We start from the raw sequence: 17,601 nt of genomic DNA on the forward strand, positions 1-17,601 counted from the left end.
TAAAATGAAATCAAAGTTCCATCTTATTACAGCCCAAGATATACCCTGTGGATTTGCCTATTTCCTAATGCAAATCAAACAAGACTAACATTTGGAAAGTGCTCATGAGCTGTAAAATATTGTACAAGATCCCATCACAGTACTATGATTCTGTGTAGTAGAATAGATGACTTTAAGGTCATAGATTGCCAGCAAGGCCTTTTATATTAATTGCTGTTGATGACATTTTGTAGGATCTGGACGGAGCTGGAGAAGAGCTATATAAAAGCAGAAGAAAGACAGGAAATTGGGAATTTCTCTAAGCTTCTCTCATGCCATAATGTTGTATTCTTTAATAAAGTGCCCAGATCCACAGGGCACAACTTTGTGCCCAAGGGTTTCAATATTGTTGGCTAATCCGCAGTTTTGCAGCATTAGTACTAGCTTTGCCTTTTCCTGTTTTAATTTAACTTTTTAACTTTTTATTTTGAAATAATTAAACTTACAAGAGTTGGCAAAAATAGCAAAGCTCCCATATACCTTCCACCCAGCTTCCTCAATTGTTATTCGTTTACAGAGTGTGTTACATTTTTCAAAACTGAGAAATTAGCATTGGAACTAGTATGCTCTGATATTATTGGTACTAACCTACAGACTTTAAGTTTTACTCGTTTTTTCATGAATGCCTTTTTTTTCTGTTCCAAGATCCAATTGCATTTAGCACCCTTTTATTTTTTATAACTAATACAAAGAGACATCAGTAGTCATCTGTAAATGGTCTGAATGCTGGTGATCCATGCAAACAGTGACATTTTGGCAGCCTTTTAAACATTCTGCAGCTAAGTAAGAGCACAGTATAAATTTGATCTTAAAATAATTAATGTTTTGCTAGAGTCATGGTTCTCAGTCTTGACCACATACTGGTGTCACCGAGACATTTTATAAAATACCAGTGCCTGGGACCTGCCCCCTAAATTCTGATTTAATTGATTTGGCTGTGGCCTGAACATCAAGATCTTTCATAGCTTCCTGATGGATTGTAAATGTGTAGCCAAATTTCAAAAAGACCGTGTTCTAGAGAGAGAGGGGAAAGTTGGAGTGAATTTCTTCTGCTTCCTCCCAAAGATCCAAGAAGAGAAGCTGAGTTCACCCAGCTTTGAGTATTTGGAGCCAGACATGACCAATTATGTCATGACACATGCCAGGGACCTGCACAGTTATGGACTCTCTCTATTCCCAGGAGAGTCAGGAAACCTAATGTGTGGGAACCAGCTCAGAAATGCAGATTTAGTGTTTCCATGAGCACATATGGGATAACTGAAATTTTCTCTTACCAATCATTTGCTCCCATCATTTAAAGAAAGTTATTTGTACATTTTATTTTCAAAATATATACATGGCTGTTTTAACACCCAAGTTTTGTTTTGTTTTTTTTTGTTTTCAGAGCCCGTGGCTCTGGTAGTGTAATTTAAATCAATTAAGTCCAGTTTGTAGTTACCCAATCTATTTTCCATCATCATTTTGTTTCCTCTGTTTGGGTTTCTTTTTAAAGGAAAATGCTTTTTTGAGGTATAATTGCTATACAAAGAACTGTGCGTATTTTATGTGTGCAGTTATATATGTTTGGACATAATGCAAACACTCTTCACACCCAAGTGTTTTTAATTAAGTTTTAGGTTTTTATTTGTTGACAGAGGATCCTATCATCAAAAGCTCTAATTTTTATCCTAGGGGCACCTGGCTGGCTCAGTAGATAGAGCCTGTGACTCTTGATCTCAGGTTCATGAATTCAAATCCTACAATGAGCATAGAGTCTACTTAAAAAAAATAATAATTAGGATACCTGGGTGGCACAGGTATCCAACTCTTGGTTTCAGCTCAGGTTGTGACCTCAGGGTCCTGAGATCAAGCCCTGTGTCCTGATCTGTGCCCAGTGTGGGGTCTGCTTAAGACTCTCTCTCCCTCTCCTTCTGCCCTTCCTCCCTGCACACACACACACTCTCTCTCTCTCTCTCAAATAAATAAATAAATAAATTTAAAAATAATAATAATAAATTGGGGTACCTGGGTAGCATAGTCCATTGAGCATCTGACTCTTGGTTTCAGCTCACGTTGTGATCTCACAGTCATAGGATCGAACTCCACGTCTGGCTCTGCTCTCAGCGTGGAGTCTGCTTGATATTCTCTCTCTCACTCTCCCTCTCCCTCTGCCCCTTTCCCTCGCTCATCTCTCTAAAATAAACAATCTTTAAGAATAATAATAATAAATTTAAAAAATAACTGTAGTCTATTTAACAGAAATAGTCAAACACATGCCAAGTTGTAGTAATGATTTTCATAGTGTATTTAAATTTTAATCTGAATCTTCTATTAAAAATGTTAAGAATTGTGTGTCAGAAGCTGTAAATGAGTATTCATGTAATGAAAACCTTTAAGAAGTATTTAGAAAACTGAGGGAGAAAGAAACTTGTTTAGCGATCATTGCATATTTTAAAAGCCAGGTACAGTTAGAATGTGTTTTCACATACCAATTAAGAAAATGACTAGTTCTTAACCTCTTATTTAATCACAGAACCCTTTGAAATTTGTTAACAAGTTACATTCCATCGCCTCCACCAAAATTTACGCACATAATAATTTATGCTCAAATTTTAGAGGATTCACAGACAGCATGAAGCCAGAATCCTAATGTAAGAACCAATTAAGGAATTTTTTTTTTAACAACATGCTATGTTTCCATGGATCGCATCATTGATTGGTACTGTTTGTAGAGTCTGGGTTATCCAAATAATTTCGGTCCCAAATGCCTTCTTATACTGGAAATGCATCAGTTCAGTGCTGGGACGGTGGGGAGAATCCTTTCTGCTATGCAGTGTCCTTGATCTCTGCTCCCCTCTAGTAGAAGCAGGACCACCATTGGTGGAGGCTTCTGAGAAGGATTTAGCTAGTGAGCATTCGCAGTCTCAAGCTTATCTACAACTTAAAAATAAAGTAGAAAAGCAATTTTTTCACTTGCAAAAGAAACAACAGGAAGATACAGCTGTGGGAAAGTAATTTTAGAAATAAGTTTGGGATTTCCATTCATTAAATGCTCTGTACCAGGAGACTGGGGAGAAAAATCAGTACCAAGGCCTCTGTGCCTGGGTTGTAACTGCTGCTCCTGGGAATGTAGTATTCAGCACTCAGTGCTACCTCGGAGACAGCTTGTGTAGACATCAGACATATAGCAAACCACAGTACCTTCTATTTACTGACCGGAGAAGGGCTCCAGAACTCTTTCTGTTTTCAGCTGAGACAAATGAAATAGAATGGTGCAATCTGAAGAGGCCTTAGGAATCCATGCTTTCTCTTGACTTTTTCATTCCCAGTGTGAATGGTACAGTGGAGCTCAGATCCTGGAGTCAGTGAGCAGTGAATTCCCCCTGAGTACGGAGACTGTTTAGGGCAGGAGCAGCGTCTATACAGCGTCTATACGGATAGCTGTCATCACACTGACAATATTGATCAATGGTGCATAAGTGAAGCTGATGTAGTCATTCACTTAGCATCCACTGTTAAGCTCTGGAAATACAGAAATGACTAGCCTTGACCCCCTATAGGACTTGTATTTTGAGTTTAGGAGGTAAATAATCAGATACAGTGTAGGAGGTGCTACAAAAGAAAATTCAGAACAGCCTTAAGAGAACATAGTAGAGCAAATTTCCTCCATAAATAAAAAATTAAAGCCATAAAGTCAGTGGGGCTGAACAGCCATCTGCCTCAATACTCATCTTTTGTCTGTCTCCCTCTCTGTCTCTGTCTCTTTCACACGTGTACATACACCCACACACACTCTCACTCACACACTTGAAAGCCACTATTTGAGAGTTTCTAGCACGAGCTGTCCCTGATGAGTCCACGTATTTCCAACTAAGGACATCAACTAGCTAAACATTCTTCCATTTGAAGAGCACTCTGCCCCCCCACCCCACCCCATCCAGTGACACCTGTAAGAATTTCATGCTCTTGCTTGGCTTTCTTTGGAAACTCATTGCATAGGAAATAACCTGTCTACAATAAAAACCACTAAAAGGCACAGCATATTGCTCCCCCTCAGGGGTCCAAGAGGCAGTGAGCTCAGATGGACTTAGCACATACCTCCACCCTCCGGTAGCTCTCTGTAAACAAAGCTCTCCTTAGGGCCATCTCTGTTGAAGGTGCCTGGGCTGGAACCAAAAATCTATTTGTGTTATATGTAGAAGCTAAAAGCAATCTGTTAAATAAATGCATCCAATTTCTGTTGCTTGGAAGCAATTGCATATTTTTTACTGACCTAACAGTTTGACCTATTGCCACCATAAACCAAATGAGTGTTATCTTGCTCAGCTTTAAAGATAGTTATCAGTCAGACAGTAACACAAATAAACTCAGTGTCTGCTGGGGCATTGTTTTATTTTTTGCTTTGTTACTGGTAAACGCACCGAGGTGAATCCTCAAATGAAAAATCAATGAGAATAATGAAAACTGAGCTATCAGCCATCTCTTAGTTAAACTGAATAGAGAAAATGCTCCTTTGACCTATTTGTTGCCCATCCCACCCGAACTTAAAGGAAAAAATAAGGTATTTGAGGGTAGGGACTTCGTGCAGAGACTGTGGGGTGTTATGTAGGCAAAGAAGCGTCCTGTGCTGTGAGGAATCCTTGATGCTGTTGGCTGCAGCAGACATGACTTTGAGCCACGTACAACGAGCAGACAATATTTTAATGAGCCAAAGGTGGTGGCCTCCAGGGTACTGGACTTTCCAGTTGACATGTCTGTCCATCTCTTAGCTTTTACCCTAATATCAGACAGTTATCATAAAAGACTTCAGATGAGTCACTTGTCCCTTTAGTCTTTGCCTTTGTGAGCAGCAGCCTGCAGTGAAGACACTTTTGCAGGCATGCAAAATGGGGGGACCCCCTTCCTTCCACATGAGGGTCTCAGAATTCCGGGTATGGGAAGTCCACCTGTCCGTGGTTGGTAGAGCGTGTGCATCGTGCCATTCTCCACCTCCCCCAGTTGAGGTGGTGAGGCGTTCAAGCAGAGGTTGTGGATAGAGGAAATTCATTTCTCCTCAGAGGCCTAGCTATTCAATTTGGGGTGATTCTGGCCTCCTCCTCCTCGTTCTCTCTGCTTCCTGATTATTTTCTCACGGTCTGTTTCATTGCGTTGTAAATGCTAAACCAATATATGGCTGTGAACCAAGGAATTTCCAGTTAAAGTTTATTACTATACTGTCATTCTTTTTTTTTAATAAATTTTATTTTATTCATGAGAGACACAAAGAGAGAGAGAGAGAGGCAGAGACACAGGCAGAGGGAGAAACAAGCTCCATGCAGGGAGCCTGATGTGGGACTTGACCCCAGGTCTCCAAGATCATGCCCTAGGCTGAAGGTGGCGCTAAACCGCTGAGCCACTGGGGCTGCCCACTGTCATTCTTTTAAAGATTTTTTTTTAAATTTTTTTAAAGATTAATTTATTTATTTGAGGCGACACAGGGCAGGGGTAGAAGGAGAGAGAAACTCAAGCAGACTCCATGCTGAGCACAGAGCCCGATGTGGGGCTCGATCTCACAACCCTGAGATTATGACCTGAGCTGAAATCAAGAGTTGGACGCTTAACTGACTGAGCCACCCAGGGACCCACCTTTAAAAAAATTTCAATGTGGGAATGAAATTCTCTAGAGAGGGAATCTATTCCTCTAGTTGTCTTCTGTTAACATGGATGAAGAAGGGCAGTGAGCACCCCCAACAGAGTGGCATTCAGGTGACACCCATATCTGTGGCCCTTCGTGCACAGTGTCCCTACTTGGAGGTTCTTCACCAAGTGAATCATGCCCCCTGGGGGAGCCCAGGTCAAATCTCCAACAGTCTGTGTGGTCAGTAATGTTGGGCCATTGTACTGGGCTGTGGATTTGTCTTGTGATGATCCTGAAAAGATTATTTCTGCCAGAGCCTTTATTTATAAAAAATTATTGTCAGGTGAAAGATTAAAATTTCAATCTTCATTGTCATTGGATGGATTGCTGTTCGGAGAGTTCTCAGATTCTCTGTTTATTTGGCATCCATTAATTCCAAAGCCAGACTAAGAGCCAAAGCTGTTTGCCTCTCCCCTGTGACCCAGAGCCCTCCTCTGAGGCACCTTCTCTGTCGGGCTCTCACACACGGAGCCAGGGTGACCGCTGCCCTTAATCAGTTCAAGGCCGGGTGCCAGACGGCTAGGGACAGCCCTTATGCCTCAGAACCCGCCAGAGTCATTAAAACTAGCCAACCCTGAGCTGTTTCCACTGTCCTGTCTTGCCTTTCCTGTGGAGACCCCAGCAGAGGCTCTGACCTTTGCCTTCCCCTTATTCCTTGTCTCATAACCAACACTGGTGCTTCCCCCCATGGCCCCCCCTGGCTTGGTGTGCCTCTTACTGATGGGGGGGGGGGGACTCTGAATAACGTTAAACTCTTCTTTCAATAGCGTTAACCTCTGAGCTGTCACTTGGTCACTTTCGTAAAATGAGATGCAGGAGTAAATCTGTGGCTTTTGATGGCAGTCATCCCATCAGTGAGCATGCCCTTAGGAGCACCTAATACTTGTCAAGCACGGTGTGAGGTTCGGGGATGACATTTTTTTTTTAAATGTTGAAAACTTACAACTTAGTCGAGGAGACAGGTTGTATTCTTTATTTATTTGTTTATTTATTTTTTTGGTTGTATTCTTTAGATAACTAATTGTATGAGAATATGCCACACGTTCTGAGGATGACATAAACAAAAGCCTGGAGAAGTTTCAAAGAAACCCAAAGCGAATCAATGAAGGAAGGCTTCCCTCAAAGACTGGAACTCAGCCTTGAACAAAGGCTAGGGCTCAGATAATGAGGATGGAGAGACCAATTCCAATTAGGGGAAATGGCATGATCAGAGTCCTAGCAGAGAGCACGCATGTGGCATGTTTGCAGGAGGCTGAGCCTAAAGAGAAGGCTCTAGGAGATTTTGGACATTTTCAGAGGCAGGAAGAGAGTGGCTGTAACTTATTTTCCAATAATTAGGGCTAATGTTTGTGTTAATACCTTCCGCTTGATCAGACACATACTCTGACCTTATGGAGCAGATCTCTGCTTTCAGATGTAAAAGGCCTATTGGGGAGACAGAACACATACGCAGAGGAGCTTCTATGGAGTGTGGGAGGTCCAGGAGCAGGTGTGCCAGGGGTGGGCGCCGTGAGGGGCCAGAGAGGAGCCCAGCCCAGGCTGGTGTGTGGTGTGGGAAGATGGGTCAAGGAATGCTTTCTGGAGGAGACATGGGAGAGCTCGGTCCTGAAGGATGAGTCAGACCTCACTCAGTGATGCAGGAGGGGAAGGGCATTCTAGGCAGAGAGGGCAGCTGAGCTAAGGCACAGAGATCTGAAACAATGTGACCCTGTGGGGCATTAGCAGCATTGCAGGTACGACTAGAGACCAAGGTGGCACCCAGGCTTGCTGTTCCCAGATCCCGTGTTCTAGTTGGATGGGAATTCATCCCACCATTTTGGAAGAAGTTGATCTGGTCATCCTATTTAGAAAACTTTTTTTGTTGTTGTTATTTTTTATCCTTACTATATTATTTAGGGAAGAATAACCAAACATGAAAGGCAAAGTTAATAGAAAAAAAAAAAAAAGATTTTCTAGATTGAGAGCCCCAGAAGGAGGAAAAAGAGCCAGAGTTCCTCAGGTGGATGCTCCTCAGAAGCAGATCCCCATGCCATCTTTAGAGCCACAGCTGTGGGCGTCATTGAAAGAGGGTTTTGTGGGACGCCTGGGTGGCTCAGCAGTTGAGCATCTGCCTTCGGCTCAGAGTGTGATCCCAGGATCCAGGATCGAGTCCTACATCAGGCTCCTTGCGGGAAGCCTGCTTCTCCCTCGGCCTGTGTCTCTGCCCCTCTCTCTCTCTCTCTCTTTCTGTGTCTCTCATGAATAAATAAATAAAATCTTAAAAAAAAAAAAGGAAAGAGAGGGTTTTGTGCAAAAGGCGCAGCTTGAATGAAGTCTTAAAGTGGAGCTAGAAGCCTCTAGTGCATTCTCTGTCTTGCATTTGTTGGAGATAAGCATCTTTTCAGAGGAGCAAACATTTTAATACAGTGGCCAGACAACTTTTGTCTCACGTTATCCACAGAGCAAGTGCCAGCCTTTCCCACGAGTGGATATATTATGACCATGTTACACAGCATCAGGCACCTGAGGAGACTTTGTGTTACCAGTTGTGTCAGTTCAACATGAGCTTCCTGAGTAAAAGTGATTATGGGGCTTAGTTGTCCAGGCTGGTGGACTGTGATTGGGCCAGGAGAGGACAGGAAAAGGTAGACTCCTCTGCTCATACTTGTCCCAGGGCTCTGCCTCACTCTGCAAAGACCACTGTCCTCAGCATAGCCTCCTAAGCCCTAACAGCTGGTCCCTGCCCTCTCCAGCCTCATCTCTTTCGACTCACGTGACACCAACATGCCAGATCTCTCCCTACCTCAGGGCCTTTGCACATGCTGGCTGCGCTGCTTGGAACATGGTTCCCTTGCTCTTTTGCTGAGTTAATTCTTCTTCTTCAAATCTCAAACACCAGGTAGTACTTCTCGGGCCCCAAACTCAGTCAGGGCCTTACATATTCTCATTACTCATGGTCCTTGTACCTTAAGTGTTAAGTCCTAATACCAATCTGATTAGTAATTATGCAATTAATTGTGGGAATAGTGGTTGAGTGTCTGTCTCCTGACAAGAATATAAGCTCAAGGGGAATGGGAATTGTGTTTGTTTTGCTCACTGTTGCACCTCCAGATCCTTTTTCAGAGAAGGTTATTAATATTTACAAAAGGAAATAAGAGAGGGAGGGAGAGAGGGAAGGAGGAAATGCACAAGCCCCTCCATTTGTGTATCATCCAACGTCTCTGGGGTTTCACTGTTTAAAATAGCTTTGACGAGGTATAATTGACATATCGTAAACACACATGTTAAAGAGTACAGTTTGATAAGTTTTGACGTGTGTCTACACCCATGAAACCATCACTACCATTGAGATAATGAATATATCCATCACTCCCAAAAGTTTCCTCTTGTCTCACTAAAAGCCCTTCCTCCCACCCTCTCCCCAGGCAACCACGGATTTGCCTCTGTCACTATAGATCACTTGGCACCTTCTGGAGTTTTATATAGATGGAATCCTACAGTCTGCACTCTTTTGTTTGGCTTCTTTCGCTCAGTGTAATTACTCTGAGATTCATCCATGGTGGTATATGTATCAATAGCTCACTGTCTTTATTGGGGCCTAGGACTCTGTTCCAAAACTCTATCATGCTCATTCCTCTATTAATAAACATTTGGGTTGTTCCAAGTTTTGAGCTATTTTAGGTAAAGTGTCTCTGCACATCTGTGTGTAAAAGTCCTGGCATGAATGTAGCTTTCATTTCTCTCAGGTAATACCTAGGAGTAGCACGGCTGGGTCATGTGGTGGGTGTGAGTTTAATTTTTTAAGAAACTTGTCTGTGATTCACTTTTCACCCTGTCTGCTTCCGGCAAGATGTTGTGAAGATTGCTAATATTTTGAAAGTGGGTTTGAGTGCTTCAGGAAAAAAAGGCAGTCAGCAGGGTGGTGGTAAGGGAATTCAGCACGAGGAGAGAGTAGGATTTCATTTTAATTTTTAAATTTTAGCACAGTCTAGGAAATGGATAGCAGGTTGCAAGCCCCAGACCTTCTGATTGCCACTCCCCTCCTCCATGTCACACTGTATCTGCCATTGATTCGGTCTTCCTCCAGATAATTCCTTGAGGTTTCTTAAATTGAGAACTTCGTAGTGAGATATAAGTCCACATTGGTCTGTGATCCAGCATGTTCTACTGTACACACGCCTTCATCACAGGACACTTCTCCAGTCCTAACCCGTTTGTCTCTCTTCTCCTCAGGGGACACTTAAACTGGCTTCAGCTAGATCGAAGAGTGTTGGAACATGACTTCCCCAAAAAGTCAGGACCGGTGGTTTTATACTTTTGTGTCAGGTATGTATAGCTGGTGTCCCTCCTTTTACTTCTTATATCTTTCTTGGTCAAGAAAAGTCTGGGAGGACAGTGTAACAAAGGAAAGGGGAATCAAGTGTTTTGTGGTCCGTTGGCCAATGACAGAGGTCACAGTCGACTGTACGCATGCTGCATTCCCAGTAGATGTGGGCATAGGGTGTGAGTGTCCAAGGCCTGCCCTGTGTGCATGAATACACGTTTGTGCTCTTGCACTAGGATATTTGTGTGGAATGAAGATAAGAGCTCTTTTTTTTTTTTTTTTTTTTGCTTTTTTGGGGGGAGGGGCATATATCTCAAACTGAACTAAGTCTCTTACAGTAACACAAAACTCTTGGATTACTATTATTTTCTTGTGTGGCAGTCATTTAGAGCTATATCACAAATACCTGTGTCTTTCCTTTTTCTTAAGATTTTATTTATTTATTTGAGAGATCAAGCGAGCACACAAGTCAGGGGGGATGGACAGAGGAAGAGGGAGAAGCAGACTCCCTGCTGAGCAGGGAGCTTGACTTGGGCTCTTACCCCGGACCCTGGGATCATGACTTGAGCCGAAGGCAGATGCTCAACCGACAGAGCCACCCAGGTGCCCCTGTGTCTGCTTTCCTTTTACCATAAGTGGCACTTGGCCTCTTGAAACTTGCTTATTTTAACTTATTCCAAATAGGAATAGCTGAAATGCAGCAGCAAACCATAGATCAATGCCTTCCCCACTAAGGGAGGATATGGCATAATAAAATACCAGAAACAAAGGGCATTTTCTGTTTACTAATCTATTATAAGAAGTTTTATTTTGTGACTGCAGAGAATATAATTTGCTTCTCACGGTTAAGATTTATAAATATCTCACAAAGTCAGCTGGACTTTAATTTGCAGAAGGTTTTGGCAAGTTAGAGGGGGTCGTGTTATAGGTTCAGGGACAATGCCCAGATCCGAGCATCCAGATCCAGCAGCTCCCAGAGCACTTGTCCTTGGAGCCACCAGGCAAGTTTCTGTGCAGAACATTCATTGCACACCATTGCAGGGACATTTAGGCTTGAAGGGCTCCATCTTCCATTGGACACCAACCGAGTGTGTATTCCTACTGAATACACACCTTGTTCTTTTAAAATATGTTAAAATTTTACAGTGTGGTGCCTGGGTGGCTCAGTGGTTGAGCTTCTGTTTTTGGCTCATACCACGATCCCAGGGTTCTAAGATTGAGCCTCAGGTCGGGTTCCCTGCTCGGGTGGCGAGTCTGCTTCTCCCTCTTCCCCTCCCTCTGCCCCTTCCCCAAACTCGTGTTTGTGCGTGCACACACTCACACACGCACATGTTCTCTGTCTCTCAAATAAATAAAATTTTTAAAAAATATATATTAACAATTTCAAGAGCAGGACACAAACAATTCACAGGCCAATTCTTCTAAAGAGCATGGTCAGAAATGCAGTTTCAGACGTAGCCATCCTGATACCATGGAAGGCATCCGAGAGCCTAAACAAGAATTAAAGGGTCCATTTACCAGGCAGGAATGTGTATCGCCACCTCCACGGAGGAGCAAATTTAAACTTAGATTTAATGCCCTTTTGATTTGTTTAAGAGCTGCAAACCTTTCAGAGCTAATCTTAGCCATTTCCATTACTGATGGGTGTGATCTTGATGTCACAGTCTCTTTAATGGTGGCTCCATTTTCTCAGATAAATGGAAAAGTAACCACATAATGGAGAGTTAACAATACCACCGGGGTGGGGGTGGGGGGCGCAGCATCAAGCAAGACTCAGTTGAATTGAAGCGTTTCCTTAACCTGTAATCAAAGGTGGATTTGCCATGCGCTTGCTGTACATCAGGATCTCCCCTCCTTCCTGCTGCTTTTCACTGACGTTGTCAAAAAGAGAAAATACTGGGCTGGTGGTATATTAGCTGGTTTTTGCAAGGGTTGTGAGCTGAGTTACTGGTGGGTTTCAGAGTCTGAGCCTTGGCAGAAAGCTGGGGCACCGTGAGATTGCCTGGTTGACACATTGGTCACAGGATATAGAGGCCATTCCAGGTCACTCCTGACTTCTGTCTGTGATGCCAGCTACTCAGAGAGCTACAGAGGTAGATCCCATGCTCTCAGTACAGAGAACCAGGAATGAAGGCTTCTGCCAACCGGCCCCCATTTTCCTAGTTGGCCGCAGCAGGCATCTCGCAGGACACTCCCCCGGAAAAACTCTCCCAGGCCCACATTTGGGGACAGACTCCTAGCAGAATACGGCCACAACGCCAAGCTCCTTCTGTAAGCGCATCGCGAAAGCTGCTCTTTCTGCAGAGCCTCGGGTTTCTTTGTCCACTTACTTCTTGGCCACTTCTGAGTGCTTCTAACTCATCAGGTCCGTAGCCGGACTCATCATCTTGACCCCCCACCCAGGCCTTCCGCGGTCCTTGGAATCTGTGACATCGTTATCCACTCAGTCCTATAGACTTTCACCTTGAAGTCTTTCCTCTTTCCCAGATACTTAGATGCATTGATTGTCAGCTGCTGCTTCCACCCTCTGTCCTATCCTCCCACCCCTCATCATCTGTCACTTGAACTATTGCAGCTGTGTCCCATGGGTGGGTGGGTGTCACCTGGCCACCAATCACAGAGGATCCTGGCTCCCAGACCTCACTCTCCTGAGTCCCCACTTCACAACTAGCTGGGCAGTGCAGTTAGCAAAACATCAAGAGTGCTTTCTCCAAGAGAGGAGGCGGATCCTCTCATGTAGGTGAATTGGGCTTTTTTTTTTTTTTACCTTGGTACCTGGGAAGAACTCCCAGCTTATAACTGGGTACTTTTCTAGGGGTTCCCAGAGGCTATTTTCTCCAAAGGAATGCTAGGATAAATCATCTTCATAAAAAACTCTGATCATGGGCTATGCCAGAGTCCATCGAGGAGCCCCTGTCCAGCTGGGCGATGTCCCTGTGTGCACACCCTGTCCTTCCTCAACAAGGGAGCAGCCACTTGAGAAGCCCCAGCCCAGCCATCGGTACCCATGCTTGCCTGCAAGTGGTCTGACTCTCCAGCTACTCGTATTAGCCTTTCTCCTTTTGTTTAAACACCTATAGATGGCATCTCCATAACACCTGCACCATTAGCCTTCGTGGAAAAGGAGAATAAAAGCACCCAGTAAGAGACCGTGGAAAAGACTGGCAGCCTTAAGCCAAGGTTTAGGAATTCATCCAGTGGAAATATTAACCCTGTATCACTGGGGATCTAAATTTGGGCTGCCATCCCAGCATGGCTTATTATTTGTCAATTATATAGTCTCTCGCTGTAATGCATGTTCAAAATGTCTGTGAGAACGAGGGCAAAATTCTTACCTCTATTCAACTGATTATGAAAAATAAGACCCAAATATATTAAATAACATGAATTTGAATTCAGAAAATTCTGCTTTAGCCTCTGAGCATGTCCTCGAAGGGGACACCTGAAGCTGGTATCACACTGCTGGATATCCTCAGAATGGCAGGGGCAGAGGACTAAGTATCCATCTTCACTGACCCATGGTTTTTAGCCTAAAAAGAACTCCCCCCCCCCCCTCCTCAGATCACCAGGAGCGATCACAGAGGCTTCAGAGTCTTAATAATCACCTAAAAAGAAGCAAGGTCCGAGGGAAAGGATCTATCCATTTTTAAACACCTGTCCATTATTCAGGATGATTGTAAATCTTCACAGGCCTTAAATAAGGTATTGTTACTCCTGGTTAAGGAGACGGAGATGAGGGACGCTTGGGTGGCTCACTGTTGAGCATCTGCCTTCATTCAGCTCAGGTCGTGATCCCTGGGATCCTGGGATCGAGTCCCACTTCGAGCTCGCAGAAGGGAGCCTGCTTGTGTCTCTGCCTCTCTCTGTGTGTCTCTCATGAATAAATAAATAAAAATTAAAAAAAAAAAAAAAGATCTGGCTCCAGACCTCACGCCCTACCCCCATCCCCAACCACGCTGCTTCTCTCTCCACAAGTGAAAAGCAACTCTGTGATTGCTTATCAGAGACTTTGGCAGGGCCACGGGCCACTGAGTCAGGATCAGTGACTTTGGTCCATCTCGCGGTCCACACTTGGCTTCGGCTACAGAGCAAGGGTGCACCTGTAGAGATGGCCTCAGGTACAGATGCACCCCCATCGGGTGAGAGGGCATGGAGAGCAGCCCTCCCAGGGCTGACATTCCAGATCTAGCACTACTGAACCCCTGAGTCGCCTCAGCGGAGAGCACCTTATTGGTGGAGGGACATCCCATAGTCACAGAGCTTGGAGGCAGGTTGGAACCTCCCTATTGGCAGAGAAAGGGACATGGCTGATGGCAAAGCAGGAGTTTTCAGAAGCCAAGAGATGCATCATTAGCCCCACTTGAGACACTCTTGCCGTTTCCTGACCAGGGTGAACACCAGTGGGAAGGTATCCTGCCCTGCGCTGTGCCCCCTCCTGTAAGGAAGACTCTGCAGTCCCATAGGCACCCCAAGCTTTATCTCTGCAGGGCCTGGAGCCAAAACGCACTCTCGTTCCAGCTGTGAGAGTGAGCTTCCCCCGTGGGACGCTGTGCTGCACACTCGCCGTTGGCAGCAGATTCAGTTACTGATGCACAAATACTCCACTGGCTCTCACCACACCGTGGGCATTGTTTCAGGAGCTAAGGTAGAGCGGTGAGCGGAGCAGGCAAGATGTGCACCTGTGCATCTATTGCCCCAAATTCCGAGACCCTCTCAGCCCGCCTGCCATCACCTCTGCAGGTTCAGCCCAAACCCCATTACGCACGGTTGCAACGGCCCCTTCACCCCTGACTGCCCCTCCCATTGCTGCTGGCCACATGCGGGCATGACGCGCTGGTGCATGTACACACACACACACACACACGCATGCTCACTTGCACACATGCACACACATGTAGGTTGGGATCCGTCCAGTCACATATTTCTTTTATTTCTACCCCTGAGCTGCTGAGAGCGGTCGGGGCTGGGGGAGGGGGATCACACAACTGCAGGCTGCTACATGATTGCTTATGACCAATGTCACACACTCAGCGGGTGTCTAGCCAGTTCTGCTGGGTGTGTGGCTCAGGGTCCACCGCACTGCCCACTGTGGCTGTTCCTCCTGCCGTAAACGCCAAACCAGAAGCTCACACCTTTGCTCCGAGGAGTTGACATTGCTCATGATTTTGCAGAGAAAAGGAAAGCTGGCCCAAGGGAACTTCAGCTTCCTATTCCCTTCCTCGGTCGAACCCACCCATCTTTGTGGCCTCCTAAGCCCCTCAGTGTGCCCGTGCACATGCACTCATGCATGCACATGTCCGAGGCCAGCAGGTCCACCTGTGCCCCAGTTCCAGCCCGTTCCAAGAGCTGCCTGCCTGCAGTCTGCCATCTCTCTTTCTCCGTCTTACATAAGCTGCTGCTTCTCCACGGATGTCTCCCCTCCACGACCATGACTCTCCTACCCTGACTGAAGAAAATACCCTCTCTGACCCGCATCCTCCTTTAGCTGCTGCCCCCAAGCTTCCACCCCTGCCCACATCAAAGGTCTGGAAGGATAAGTCTGTCCTTGTCTCCCTTCTCCACATCCCACCGGCTCCTCAGCTTGTGGCTGTCCCATCACCACCGTGGTCACTGGTGGTCTCTGTAGGCCCCAGATTCCATGGGTGCTTCTCTGCCATCCTCTGCCTGAATCAATGGCATCTTCATCTCATTGACCCCCAAACTTACCCCTCGTCCCATGGCATCTCCTTATCTCGGTGATTGGCACCACCACACACCCAGCCAGAAACTAGGGAGTCAACCTTGACTCTTGCTCTCTCCCCACTGCCTGTTTGCCCTCCTTCATTCGCTAATTCCTGTTCCTTTTGTGTCTTAAATCGGTCTTATATGCACCACTGACTCCCCACAAAAACCCCCTTGGCTGTAATTAGGACCTTCCTAAACCTCTCCTGGTCATGCCTCCTTGCAGTCTCCTCTCGGTTACCACTGAGTATCTTTCCAGAAGTCTCATCTGATACCCTACTCAGAATTTTCCTGGCTTCCTGTCATCCTGCTGTGGTTATCCTTAGCATGTCCTGTATGATCTGACTTCTGTGTACCTGCCAGCCTCACCTCCTGCTGCTCCATCACCCCTCACACCCCGACCTTACATGCAGCCCAGGCATCAGCGCAGGAGCAAGATCACATCCATTTGCAGATCGCTGTTTAGGACTGTGAGGCCAGCGCCCCCAATAGAACAATGCCCCTCTGGTGGTAAGCTTAAGTAATACATCAAGAAAAATTATAAGAAAAATATCCCTGCACACGCAAGGACGTCTCTTTATTTCGGTAGGAGCATGTTTGTGCTCAGAATGGTTCCCTCCACGCCTGGGCTGTTCCTTCAGTTGTGCCTTCTTCAGCCACGTGTCCCTGCAACTCTGACCATCTACGCTGCTTGTAGGAGAAAAAATAGAGATTAGATTTGTCTCCTCAAATGGAGTTTCACCAACAATAAACTGAGGCGAGCACCAGGAAAATTAAAACAACAAAAGGAGAGGTGATCCCAGGAAGCTTTAATCTGGGAGAGGGGATTTTACAGCCAAGTTTATGGCCTGACAATCGGTGCCTCTCCTGGTTGGCCGAAGACTAGCCGTTGCTCTATGCGGTCACCATAGTAACACTGAAGGCAGGGATCCAAAATGAGGTGCCTGCTAACCAGAACTTGCTAGATCTCAACTGGGTGCCCCAGTTAAGATTTTAGAGCTGCTGAAATTCTAAAGATCAGAGATGTTTGGCCCCAGAAACTCACAGCGGTACCAGATAGCCTTTTCATTACCATCGCTTCTTTTTGCTACTGAAAGTCAGCATTCCAAATGCGACACTTGTGTTCATTATAGAATGAAATCAGTGGTCCATTTAATTAACACTTGCTGTAAATATTCGGGGATTCCCAAGTGCCAAGGGGTGGATGTGAGAGGAAAGAGGAGGAGCGGGTGGTTGAGAAAAGGAAACCTGACTGGTGTCCTGTGGCTGGACACTTCAAGCTGCTGCAGCCGGAGGTGTCCACGGGTTAAAGGGGGTGAGACTGCCTTCAGGCTTCAGAGCCTCTTGATTATCTTTGTGCTCACACACGTATTTATTCCTTCTTCAGACCGTCTGATAAAATACCTCAGGTCCACATCATCTGGGCCAGGTTGGGTGTGACATTGCTTATGGTATTCAAGAAACAGATTTAGACTTAGCCAGATTTGCCATTGTCCTAGAACATAGGTTGGCCCTTTGACTCAAAAAAAAAAAAAAAAAAAAAAAGGCCATCAGATCCAGTCCTGCTAAATGTGCTGAAGAACCCGTTTTAAAGTTTAAGTTTTATTCTTACTCAGGTATGGGTACTCCCAACAAACATAAGGGGATGGTGGCCATTGAAAAGACTAGTTTGCTATTCACAGTTCCCGAAAGGAGAAGAGAGGGCTCGCCACACCAGGCAAGGCCAGAAGGGACTCACCAGGGTTGGTCAGGAGGCAGAGGGAGGGGAGGGAATTGTGGGGAAGAGCTTTTGTTTTGTGGTTTCTACAGGAAGGAATGGGTGAGGCAGAGTAATCAGGTTTAGGATTGACTACTTTGAATAATTTCAGCAGGCTATGGGGCA

The 17,601-nt window shown here is 45.4% G+C and overlaps 1 protein-coding gene across 13 annotated transcripts in view; it reads left to right on the forward strand.

Moving 5' to 3' along the window:
- FRMD4A (FERM domain containing 4A) overlaps window positions 1-17,601 on the forward strand; it is a 736,083-nt gene that overhangs the window by 585,886 nt on the left and 132,596 nt on the right. For all 13 annotated transcript variants that reach the window (XM_038530061.1, XM_038530064.1, XM_038530066.1 and 10 more), the window contains one exon: window positions 9,908-10,000. In XM_038530061.1, the coding sequence (XP_038385989.1) occupies window positions 9,908-10,000 (93 nt within the window). The remainder of the gene's footprint in view (window positions 1-9,907; window positions 10,001-17,601) is intronic.

The sequence above is a fragment of the Canis lupus genome, chromosome 2 (genome assembly GCF_011100685.1).
Source record: "Canis lupus familiaris isolate Mischka breed German Shepherd chromosome 2, alternate assembly UU_Cfam_GSD_1.0, whole genome shotgun sequence".
Classification (NCBI taxonomy): Eukaryota; Metazoa; Chordata; class Mammalia; order Carnivora; family Canidae; genus Canis; species Canis lupus.